The 13,679-nt window shown below is 35.0% G+C and overlaps 1 protein-coding gene across 3 annotated transcripts in view; it reads right to left on the reverse strand.

Moving 5' to 3' along the window:
* NBEA (neurobeachin) overlaps positions 1-13,679 on the reverse strand; it is a 454,810-nt gene that overhangs the window by 88,349 nt on the left and 352,782 nt on the right. For all 3 annotated transcript variants that reach the window (XM_063305700.1, XM_063305699.1, XM_063305698.1), the window contains 2 exons: positions 8,680-8,795; positions 1,110-1,222 (listed from right to left, as the gene is read on the reverse strand). In XM_063305700.1, coding sequence (XP_063161770.1) covers positions 1,110-1,222; positions 8,680-8,795 — 229 coding nt within the window. The remainder of the gene's footprint in view (positions 1-1,109; positions 1,223-8,679; positions 8,796-13,679) is intronic.

Below are 13,679 nucleotides of genomic sequence, written 5' to 3' on the forward strand. Positions count from 1 at the left end.
GATGTTTAAAATTTTCTGAGTTTTTCCTATATTCTAAACAGAAACACCCTAAATATAACAAAACCAACCTGATGTGCTGCACTGATAAATGTAAAAATTGTTACCTTGTGTAGGATTATTTGTTTCCAAGTACACTGAATTGAAATTAGGGCTTTACTTTTTGAATTGATTTATTTTATATGGCAAAAGCTTGAAAGGTATTATACAATTCTAATATGGCCACAGAATTAATTCAATATATTAGAAAATAATGGTAAATGGGTTGACAATATTACAATAAGACAGATGTTAAGTAGCCCTTTCCAATAGAGGGAAAAGCTTGAGGTGTAGATAATGACAATACGTCTTGGGGAACAGAAGGTTCTGCTGTAAACAGTTCCCTGTACATGGCTACTGAGCCAGTTTGGTGTAGTGGTTAAGGCACCAGGCTAGAAACCAGGAGACTCTGAATTCTAGTCCCGCTTAGGCACAAAGCCAGCTGGGTGACCTTGAGCTTGTCATTTTCTCTCAGCCCCAGGAAGGAGACAATGGCAAACAACCTGCCAAGAAAACTGCAAGGACTTGTCCAGGCAGTGTCTCAGAATCTGAAATGACTGAACTGATATTTTTTTAAAAAAAAAAATGGTATATCATGAGTTTTGTACCATGGAAGTATTATTTATTGTATTGCAACATGTGATGTTGTATGTTGTGTTATAAGCCTCACTGAGCCAGATTGGTGTTGGTGGCATACAATTAACAACAACAACATTACAATTTAGATTATAACAAGAAATGAATACAAAATCTGATTTCCTTTTTACCCTACAAATTAAATAGAACTAAATCTAAAGTATTGAACAAAAAGTGGTAATTCTGAAAAACTCAGAAAGTCTCTCTGAACACTTGCTTTACACTGAGGATCTTGTAACTAGAATTTGTAACATTACACTATATTTGCAATATTCTGTATGCAGTATGGTAGTACTTTCAAAAAGATCACTAATAATAGAGATCCTGCATTATGCTATAATAATTAAAATTGGTTTCCCAACAGCCAGAATGAGTATTTTCTTTCATAGAATAGAAATAAGCTTAATTATTTCAATAAACAAACAACTGAAACATACCTTTGAAAGATCTCTGAAGTTTCCTGGCAAGGTTAGATCCAACTCCTCTGATTCATAATTTGTTAATACCCATGGAAACACAGGATACTGATTGAGATCGTTATAGGTACGTCCTGATAAAATATTACAAAAATTATGGAAGTTCAACCAAACTACTAACAACATGATGTCTGTTTGTATTCAAATCTTTCTCCTATCGCCAAAAAGATAGGAAGTGGCAGATTCAACCCCAAACTTCTATTATTTGTGAGTTCTGCTATACAAAGCCTATATAAGTAGCATACTGGGATTTTCTACATATGCAGGTTAACTGATCATGAAAGGGTTTGTATGTGCACAACGTATGGGCAGAATAAGCAATTAATATATATAAATCATAGTGGCACCTACCTATGATTCTATTTTAATATGCATCAAATCTATTATACTTGATCATACACAAAGAGCTGACATGTAAATTCTAGGCATACGCCTTGCTTCACAATGAATTAAGTGTAGCCTGTCAGGTTTGTTAATGGTACTCTCCCCCACCTATGCTTTTTGCATTCAGTGGACTACCATATATTAAGTGTCTAGCTTTTTTAAAAAAAACATTTTTTCTAAAAATTTTATATATACACAATTAACAATCTTTAAACTTAAAAAAGAACTTTAAAAAATTAGAAAAGAGAACCCCATACAAATAAAAAATACAAACTAAGAAAAAAAAGCTACCTTATATTGTATACTTATCAATAGTCACTCATTTACTAATAAATACACTACAATAACATAATCAGTATAAAATATTACTGTAAAATATCATAAAAACTCTGCCATAGTAGCACATAGTGCTGCATCCTTTAATTGGTAGAAAATATTGCCTTTTCCAAAACAGATAGATCACACATTTTATTTATGAAGTGTACACTTTGTTAAAAATGTACTGCCATATAATCTTTTCCTAACTTAAGCAACATCTCATGTCTTTAATGTTCTGACCATAAGATTATAGCTATTTTAGAATGCCTGACCCAATGTATGCTGATTTAACTTCCAGTGGTGTCTGCCACTGGAAGGAACAGTGAGATCTGCACAGGTTACTTCTCACATTCCTCTGTGTGCCTGCTTGGATATTTACACCTCCGTGTATAAAAGGTACCTGTTTCCCCCCAGGAGACATCTTACATTTCCAGTTAAGGTTAGCAGCACAATGGCAGTCAGGAGGCCTATTTTATTTGTTACACTATCCCTGATAACTTAAGCACAAAGATTTCTGCTACTTGCTTAGCTACAAAATGAACTACAGAAAGACATGCTTTTATTGGCATACGATTTACTTATACTGAAGGAGCAAAATTTCTCTCAGCTAGGTTTATAAAGATTAAGATTAAAGCCTGAATATTAAATATTGCTAGCCTATAACACTAAACTACTTGAACAATAAAACCTAAGGCACAGAAAAATGAAATTTCAGAAATATATTCAATGTTTCTTCATTAAAGTAACTTTTTAATTAAACCATCCAATTTAATGTTTTTATATGGCACTTTAGTTTTGAAGGAAAGTGATATAGAGACAGCTGACAAAGAAATTATAACTGCAATTCCTTGGTGAAAATGTTAATGACAGCAAAATATTGTTTAATTAGATGATTGCGGCATCTGGATTAACACTCTTTAAAAGCGATGTTCCTGTGCTTGTCTGCTTCTTCACACTTTACAGACATTTTGTCATCTCTAGGTCATTAGGAGAGAATTTTTAATGGTTTTTCTAGAAGCAAGCAGTTCAAGTTACATCTAATTAGATGACAATAATAAGCCCAACACATGCAGTACCTAAATATATACATAATTAACCAGTGAGGGCTTGTACATTACAGAGTAAAAATGTGGAAAATGCTAAAAAGGAAGGGAGGGAGGAACAAGGAGAAGAGATGAGGCTGAATTCATTACCTAAACATGTCAGTTTTAGACTATAATGTAAAGATACTTTCCATCCTAAATAAGGGTGGAATATTCTTCATCCTTTTTATACAGTCTCTTTTATTTATTAAAGCTTTCTCATGTTATGTGTTCTACTTAAGCAATACTTTCCATCTTTTCTAGGGAATACATTCTAACAGGGTATTTAGATTGCTTTGCTGTCTTCAGTATTTTCACTTACGATATACTAAGTATATTGATTTTAAACTTAACATTAAATGCATTCTGGTATGTAATGCAATAAGCCTGCTAACTATAAATAGATTCAAATATTGTAGTGACCAGTACTGTAATGGATAATTTACTTCAAATATTATGCTCTTCTATATTGTTCCCGAATTCAGAAAAATAAGCAGTGAATGCTTGCTGTTTGTAAAGCAGAGTTTCTGTTCTATATACTCCATTTTACTACTCAGTAAGAAAAGTAAAATAGTGATCTTTCCTTCTGCACTATATAAATCAAAGGATCTCTGGGAACTGACCATAGTATAATATAATCCAGTCAGGAAGTCTTAAGTCTACAAACTAAAGACAAAAACCAGGGCAGGCAGAGTATAAAACTTAGCATGATTGATAAGTAACAGAGTGCTATGTTTACCTTTGGAAAAAAAACACACAGAGCTGTAAACATGATGAAATATGTTCAATGACAAGAAGGGTAGGAAAAAGGCAAAAACCTTAGAAGCAGAATGAAGTGAGAATGCAACTGCTTGTCAAAATGAGAGTTCTCAAATTCAGAATTCTAAACGGATTCTAAGCTTCAGATCTAGTTAGGCAAACGAAGAGAATTTTGCATTAGCAAACCATCTCTGATTAATAACTGTAATTTTATTACTGAATAGAACATTGACATTCTTTGATTTGTGCTTTCTTAAAAAGCACAGATGAAAGTAACATCAGAGGAATATTTGCAAGTCCAGGACAGTAAGAAATATTGTAAACACGTTTCAGAGATTTTGAAGACGACATTTCAGCAAGAAATTCTATTTTTCCCCCAAGTGGAAAAAGAGATATGAGGACAGGACCACTATGGAAGAACTTATAACATTATTAAACAAGACAGAAATATAAATTAGGTTCCTAATTAATATTTAATATAATCTATACATGCACTATTTCTGCTCTTTATTGCCCATCTATTAGAGGTTATTTTGCAATGAAAATTTATTCATCAATAATTTCCATTCAGCAAACTTAAAGCAGATTCTCCCTAACTTATTACTCTTTAGTAATTTATGGAACTTGGGAACGTATCCTGTTGGAAGTCCTGTTGCAATCCTCTAAAGAAACAATGATTTGGTAGGCAATATCACACAGCAGGATAGAGAAACAGTAGGAAAATCAAAGAGTCCATGGTTTCAGGGACTCTGAGCCCAAACTCTTTCTCTCATCTTTGCAATGGTGCCAGCATAATTAAAACAGAAGATAACAAACACTTAAATAAGAAATAGTAGTAATGAACTGTACATAACCAGAGAAAGTATACAAAGAATCAGGATTAGACTTGATTACAATTTAGGAAAGTTCCTTTGTTAATGTAGCATGTTGATGTGGTGCAGTCCTAAACAAGGCAGCTCCAGTTAAGTGAATGTAATTGAAACTAAATGTGATAAAATGACCTGAGATGAAGTTGAATGGAAGGAATGCGGGAAGAAGTATATCAGAGAAGTATATGGGAAGGGAATGATAATGATATATGTCAAGAATGGAATTGAAATGAATGCTATAAATGTCAAAGAAAAAAAACTGATGAAAAGGAAGACATAAACTTGTGTGAATGTTTAAAAACTGTAAGACTGCAAGTGTAGATGATGTAAATGGAAAAATGTTAAAATGTTAAGATATGGAAGTGGCTTGCTTATGGAATAGCTGAATTACTTATTTAACATATAATTTTGAAGACTATATCTGTGCCTGATGTCTGGAAGAATGCTGCTATAGTACTGTTCCATGCAAAGGGCACAGTAACAAGAGTGAATGCATAACTACAGCAGGATAAATCTGTTAATTTTCCAACCCCATGCATCCTGTTTCTGGGTGATGCTTTCATACCAAAATCTCACCAGAGCAGGAACAGCTTGAAGGAACAGCTCCAGAACAACTTCTTCCACTATTTCCTTTGGAGTTTTTATTTTATTTATTTATTTGAATATATTAGCTGCCCCACTCCAATTTATATCTGTTTGCAGCTCCTTTTAGGTCTACCAACTGAGCCCTTGATTCCTTGATTCTCATTCATTCATTCATTCATTCATTCATTCATTCATTCATTCACTCACTCACTCACTCACTCACTCACTCACTTGTCTGTATGTTGCCCAGTCCTGAAGGCATTGGGCAGTTGACAATGCCAGCATATAATGACCTCAAATACATATAAAATTTTAAAAAGGAAAAAAGATAAATACCAATGCCATGTGCCTGTATATCCAACCTTGATTTACAACATTCTCCTATGCAAGACAGAATAGGTAGAACTTCATAATTACCCTAAAGGAAAAAAGGGAAAAAGCTGACCAAATATCTGCTGGAAGGGAATTCCAAAGAGCGGAAGCAGCTACTGAAAATATTTCCTTCTGAGATCCCATCGAGTGATAATCCCTCAAGGATGGGAGCTGAAGGGAACTGAGCTATTTGGTCTGGTTGGACAGGTAGATGAATACAGGAAAAGGTGGCACCTCAGATAATCAGGTGTGGGACCATATAGGGCCTTAAAGGTGACAATCAGCACCCTGAATCACACTCAGAAGCCAGCTAGCAATTAATGTAGCTCCTGAAGCAGACAGGTCATCTGTGTATATTGGGACACACCCATCACTGCCTGGGCTTGACATTCTGTACCAGCTATATTTTCTGAATGTTCTTCAATAGCAGTCCCATGTAGACCAAGTGGGAGGTGACTAGGGTATGACTGATTGTGAATGGGCTTCCTAGTCCAGGAATGGTCATAACTGGCACACAAAATATAACTGTACAAAGCCCTTCTAGCCACAGCTGCCATCTGCTCTTAAAACACAAGGTGTGAGAATAGTAAAACTCTCAAAATGAGGATTGCCTCTAATTGGGGGAGTACAACTCTGATCAGAGTCAGGGATGGAATTTCCCTGGAATCAAAGAATTCTGTCCTGGAGGGATTCAACTGAAGTCTGTTCCTCTACGTACAGACCCTGACAGCCTCTAGGCAGTGGGTCAGCACTTCCAGCATCACCTGTTAATTCTGGGGATGAGATGCATAACTGGATGTCATTGGCATATTAATGACACTGAACTTCATGCTGACAGATGGCTTCCTGCAGTGGTTTCATGTGGTTGTTAAAATGGAGCTGAGAGAGGAGAGATTCCTGAGGCGCTCCACTGAACAGAAATCTCTGAGTAGAACTCTCCTTTCCCACCACCACAGAATGGTACTACCCTTTCAGAATCACTGCAGAACTGTTCATCCCAGCGATCTCTAATTGCCCAGGGATGGTCCACAAGAATACCATGTTTGATGGTACCGAAAGCACCAAGAGATCAAGGAAAATTAGTTAGGCTTATACATAATACAAAGTACAGAGAGGATTTTCTGTTATGGAGCTGAACAGCAGGCATTTTGAAGAGGTTATGGTGAAACGGCTGAGGAGGTGAAAATTAGAATCAATATCCAGTAGCCAATTATCTGGGTACCCTGTAGCTTTAAATCACCCTTTACTACTGCCATACATTTATTTCTTAAAATTCCTAGGTTGGTTGACAGTCCAAGGGAGGATGCAGGTCTAGAATGCTTCTACCTCTACTGCAAATTCAGGAACTTTTTAAACTAAAGATATACAATGATGTGGATGTATATTTTTTACACCCTCTTAGACCCAGTAAGTGTCCCTACCTCAATAGCAGTAAGTTATTCTGAAGTACTACTGACCTGAACTTTTCAGATTAGATAAATATGTTGAAGACCTAATGGTCCTGGATAAGGTCTTCTGCTGATAGTATGGGTTTAATGTGCCTTTATTAAGAAATTGGCTATCTTCTCATGGTATTGTTTGGGTGGCAGCTTATGAGGTTTTGATGGTAAATTCTGAAGTTATATACTTCTCCAGGCATTCAAAGAAAGAGAGGGATTGTATCCCTAGGCATGTGCAAACTGGTAGGCCAACTGATCAAAAAAACACAACCATGGTAGTTTTTGATGAGAGTTTCTATGCAGGTGTAAAAATCATATGTATGTTCCAATAGAAGAGAATATCTGTAGCTCAGGGTTGAACTGTGGAGTCTTTGGTGCTCTCTGAGCTTTGTTGTTTGCTTGCAGATGTTTCATTACCCAACTAGGAAAAAACCAAGCTCAGAGAGCACCAAGGATGTATGTTACACAAAGTCTATGATGAAAACCAAGGGGTATCCACTTACTGATTTAGATTAGGGAAAAGTAAAAAACAAACAAAATAAAACTGAAATTATTGTTACTGAAAAAAGGACAGAAAGAAAAATAGTGATGGTAATAGAAAGAGGTTAAGAAAAGAGAAATCTGCAATAATAATGAGTTACCAAAACAAGTGTGTAATCTAGATTATGTAGTAACATACTTTATACTGGGTCATTTAGCCTAGGACTGTTGAGATGGATGCTGGCTGTTATTGTAAAAGTAAAGAGAATACTGTCTAAGAAGGTTTATGTCACATAATAATACACTACTATATCAGAAGATACTAATATCAAAAATATATTAAATAAGATTTATGGTTATAGATCATATATAGTACTGAGCTCCTGAATGAAAGGTGAGATAGAAATCTAATTAAAAAATATAGAAATAAATTAGTATTGGACTAGCACTTGTAAATTCTTTACTAGCATTCAACAAATCACTCATCTCATCTCCATGATTTCCACTTGCTGAAGCTTCCACATAATTTAGAAGCCACATATTTATTGAATGTGATACAAAACAAGTAAAGCTTTCTGGTTAGTCAACTGAATTTTCAGTTCCACCAGGAAAAAAAATTACCTGTAACAAAACGGTTGCACAAAAGGATTGCTATAAAATATTGAAGACTTGAATAAATTGAATTTCTCAGTATCAGATACCATATCAATATAAATATCAATGTGGTATAATATGTTAATTAGTTATATGCATTAATAAAATCATTTGTATTAATATAGATAAAAAGCTTTTTAATTTTAGACTAATTATGATCACAGTTCATAGTACTTAAAATATGCTGTAATTTAATCATAACACTATTGAAGTACCATCTGAACTAAGCTGAATACTGTTCTTTTACTATCTTGCTGCTACTGCTAAGAATTACAACACAACAAAATTACATTTTTCTATAATTATTTCCAGTCTCACATTAACAGTGGTTTGCTGACTCTAATAAAGCTTCAGACCATGATGTCACTAAAGTAAATGGTAAAAAGAAAAACACTAGCTACTACCACATAAAATAAATCTGAAGAGTAATAAATTCTTCTTTTTCCAATATAATATTATATACTTTTTCAGAACTAATCATAAAGCTGCATTTACATCACAGAGGAATATTGTACTCCATCCATTCATGTTATAAAAAAATTGATAAATTTAAACATATTATGAAGAATAAATATACAGAAAGACTCACCGGCTATAGTATTGAGAAACATCAGGTATTCAAAATTTGAAATCTCCCTTCGCTGCCACCGCTGAGTCATGTTGGAAGATTTATAAAGTTGACGGGGAGTAGCCAGAGAAATTCGTCTAGAAATTGTAATTAAACTCTTAGTTGAAGATTCTCTACTGACAATTATTCATGTTTTCAATCTCAAAATAATCTATCCTTTGTTGAAAAGTAACATTCTTATTGAAAGAAACACTTACCATTATTAGCAAATTATCAGAGACAATTAAAATTAAGAACATAGCTATATAAAATTAAGAACATATCTATAAATATAAAATCACATTTATAGGAAAACTAAAATTGAATAATAGATCATCTATCCCATACAGAACGATACATTTAAAGCTTTTTAATTCATGGATAATTTAACTGGAGAGTTGTGCAGAATTGTGTTCTGAGAATGCAATCAAGGAAAGTCAAAACTGCTTTGATAATAAGCCTAACCTATCTTGCTGTATCATCTTCATTGCTGTCCAAGGGTATGGAGGTTGAATGCCATAATGCCCTGACTCTGGCCATCATATTAATTAATTTTTCACAGAAGTGGTCTAGTTGTGTGAACTATGGCCAGTACAAGACTTTCACTTCCTGAAGCAGAATATTTAAATACTTCTCTACCCACTTCACAATACAGATTTTCATGATTTTGACAGAATAAATCATGAACTATCAGAAATAAAAATCAGTATAATTATATGCATATTGTACATGATTATACATGTGAAATTAGGCATATCTGGGACAGGCAGGAGCTGTGTCCAAGACAGCTTTTACACAATTTCATTTGGTGTGCCAGTTACAACCTTAGTTACCTCCTATTTAGACTTGCAATGAGCTCTACAGGGGCCTAGCCTTGAATACCACTTGGAAGCTACAACTGGTCCAGAATGCAGCAACTTGAGTTGTTATGGACATGTCCTAGTTTGCCCATGTACTTCAAGAGCTGCATTCTCAGCTTCTGGGTGCAATTCAAGGTGGTAATTTTTAAAGCTCTCCAAGGCCTAGGACTTGGATATCTACAAAACTGCCTGCTTCCAATAGTTTCTGCCCACCCAATTAGATCATAAAGAGTGGACTGCCCCTGAGTTTTTGCTCTTACAGTGTTTATGGAAGTAGACCTTCTTGACTGCTATCCCCTTTTTCTGGAACAATATCCACCTAGAAGTTCAACTTGGCCCAACTTTGCTTAGGTTTTTTATTATTTTTTTTTTATTATTCTAGCTTTCTCTCTTATTTCTTCTTCAGCTTTTCAATAACTTATAATTTATCTACTCAACCATCCATCTGTTTTTTGCTTTCTTTCCTTCTTAGTTTCTCTTCCTTTGAACTTTTCTATTTGTGCTTGATCAAATCATCATACTACATCCATAGGCTATGTGGATAATAATTATGATTATAGTAAATAGGTTGTTAAGCATTTTTAGGACAATTCCAAATAAGGATGATGAAAGTTGAATAAGGAATGTCCACATGAGAGTTTACTCTCTTGACTTCTACAGAATATTATGAAGATTTGTAAGATATCTATCAAGCATTGTATCTTGCAAGAGATGACTGACTGACAATGTTAAGAACCTCCTTATTCATCTTATAGGTATATCATATTCTTTTTAGTTACCTGGACAACTAAAACAAAATAAAGAGTAATTAGTTAAGAGAAGGAGTTTTCATCCGCCAGCATGCCCAGCTCAGGCATGAATAAATTGCTATGAAAGGCTAAGATGGGCAAATATAGGGTAATCTTTTATGGGCAAAGAGAGGAAATCTTATACCATAACGATTGTTTTGTGATTTTCTATAAGCACCTAATCACTCTTAGACACACTATGCTACAAAACATGAATTCATGACAGGTATATTTTATTTATTTTTTAAAAGATTTGTATGGCTCCCCATCAGAGAGTACAACTTTGGGTGGCTCACAAGAACAATAAAACTACAAACCCATAATACCATGAAACAAAAACTAAAAACCCAGTGCCTTAGTCATTCTCTTAAGTTGCCCCAATAACTATCCAGAGGCTCCCATCACTCTACTCCAGAACCTGGGTAAAGAGCCAGGTCTTGATGGCCTTCCAGAAGGCTGCCGGATTGCCAGGGGGGAGGGTGTTCCACAAGGTAGGGGCAGCCATGGAAAAGGCATGCTTCCTGGGTCCCACTGGATGGCAGCATGTCAGAGAAGGGACCTGAAGTGTGCCTACCCTACCCAATATGGTAGGCCAGGCATATAATCAAAGGGAGAGGCAGTCCTGCTAATAGCCTAGTCCCATGCCATGTAGAGCTTTAAAGGTACCTTGTTATGACAAGATATGACAAGAAAATTGTATTTTGATTTCTACATCCTGAACACCCACTCTTGATGTTCTTTTGTTGCATGTTATTCCCATGATACAAGGGTTGGTTGGGTTTTTTTTTGGAATGCAGGAGAAAACAGACATGAAAGATCTGCTGGTATTCTTCAAATTCACATTTATTTTACTTATGTAATGTTAAATGTCCCATTTATATATGGATTTCTTGTAAAGCAGTATTTCTCAGCCAATAAACTGACTCACTTGTTTGGGATCCATTTGTCAAGTAATTCTATTTTCCTTCCCTATTACAGAAATTGTAAGAATATTACACCAATAATTAACTGATAATGAACTAACTGTAACAACTGATATACTATAACTGAACAAGTTTATATTTTATATTTAATTTTCTTTTTATTTTGTTACAATGCTACTAAAAGTATATTTAGATAGTATGCACTTTAAACCTTCAAGAATTTGTTGAAATGTCTTTATAATGTGATCCCTTTACACAGTCTGTACATCAAAAGAAAGAAGAGAAAGAAACATTAGTCTTGCGGTGATGCAGTAGTGGGCTAAGACATCACATAATATGAAATGCACCGGAGATGGGAAATACATTTGCCTGCAACTATAAAGACAACAGGATGTAATCTGGGAAGCTTCCATAGGAACGGCACTGACAAAGAATTACATGAACACATCAGCCAGGCAAAATAGCAATTCAGACCTAGCCCTATGACAATTGTAGAAATCCAACTGAATTGGTTACTACAGTATAGATAATTGAAATCAGATTAGTATGAGAGACAAGCTGAAAACCAGGAGTTCCAGGGCAGAGATGTCAATTATGCCAACAACTAACAACTGCTCAGTTTTTAGGCTATCAAGCTCAGGGGGAAAAGTATTATTTGAAATGTGGGAAAGACTGGAAAAAACAGCAAGGCTTAAACTGTTGTGGGTACAGGATCCTCACATTAACAGAGCACAGGCAACTTTAATATACTGTAGCTTCAGAATAGTTTGTTTATTGAGTGTCTAATAGACTTTTGCCAAGTTTGAGCCTAGCAGCTGGGGTGGGAGATTTATAGCTGAGTCTTAGTCCAGAGTATCTGACAGTTGACTCTGAACAAACAGGGTTTCAGCTGGTATGTCTGCCTGAGTTGATATAATGTGATCCTATCCACTAAGGCCAGATGTGCAATCATTGACAGTGATGGATCCAAGAACATTCCCAAACATCCTCAAGAACAGGTTAAGAACTACTCACTGGACAGTATCTCTATCTTTTCTGGATTAAGCTTCAGTTGATTGACCCTCATTCATATTATTAGCCTACCCAACCTCCAGTTTAAAGAAAGATGAAAAGGGGAAATAATGCTCTATGTCATCTGAACACTAAGTACATTTCAGCCCACATCCATGAATAAGTTCCACAGGTAACATATGGTTGTTAAAAAGCATGAAGGATAAATCCAAACACTGACAAACTCCATGAAGCAAACCACAATGGAGAACAATTGCTAATGTTTTCTTTGAAGGGAAAAGAACAGCCTTTTTGACCGTGAGCCTCATCATCAGGATATGAGTATTTTTAGATTCAGTGCTTGATGATCTTAAAAGTTGTGAGAGAACAGCGCTTTTGAGGAGGGAGGAAAAGATAAGGGAGGCAGTAAACTGAATGTCAAAAGAAACTGCTACTGGACTTCAAAGAGGACTGGTCAGGACATAGCTCACTTCCCTGGCAGAGAACCAAGATGTTCCATCAAGCAATAATGCCAGATGGGAAAGAAGGGAGCTGTCCAAAAAAAGGGCTGCTAAGACTTCTTCAGCTGAGGCTGGTATTCCAGACTTACCTGTTGGGGAGAGAAAGGTAAAAGGATATAAACTACTACCTCTAAGCTGACTTATCTTTTTAATTGGACATTTTGATTTGATTTAATAGTTTGACAGACTGAAGCTTCAAGGAGATTGTATTTGTTTTAAAGCCCTGTCCCTGAGCGCTTAAAGGGGCAGGTGTGAATAAATCGAATCAAACTCTCTGTTCTTCTGATGTCTCCAGCATTTGCAACTGCTTGTTTGCTCTCCACCTCTCTATATAAACTATTACAACTTTTAAAAACTTTATCAACTTTTGTGTGCCATGCTATCATTACCAATATAATCCAAATTACTTTATATTAATTAATTGTTAAAAATAATTATATTTCATTCAAAACAACCGTACCACAAAAATATTTAATTGTACACAACTTGATAGCTGTAGTGTGGACAATAATAAATGTTGTTTTATTGACAACATAAAGGTATTAGAGGAATCTATTTATCTTTAGGCATAATTTGCTTTCTTTAAGGGAGAAACTAAAGAGATTCATAGAAATATTACTATAGTGGAATCAAATAAATGATGCACGTATGGTTCAGGTAATGCTGGAAGGACATAGCATTATGGTGTTTTGCTAAATCTGCCCAGCATTGATCAAGATTATTTTTTGAATATACTATTTTTAGTATATTCTAAAATACTATTTTTTTTTTGTATTCTAAAAAAAATTCTATTTTTTTGAATATACTATAAAGGTATATATGGAATAATATCCTTATTAATTGTAGAGTGGCAGCATTTTAACAGATCAAGGAAGCAAGCAATTCCCTAACATTCCTGTG

The sequence above is a fragment of the Candoia aspera genome, chromosome 5, assembly GCF_035149785.1.
Source record: "Candoia aspera isolate rCanAsp1 chromosome 5, rCanAsp1.hap2, whole genome shotgun sequence".
Classification (NCBI taxonomy): domain Eukaryota; kingdom Metazoa; phylum Chordata; class Lepidosauria; order Squamata; family Boidae; genus Candoia; species Candoia aspera.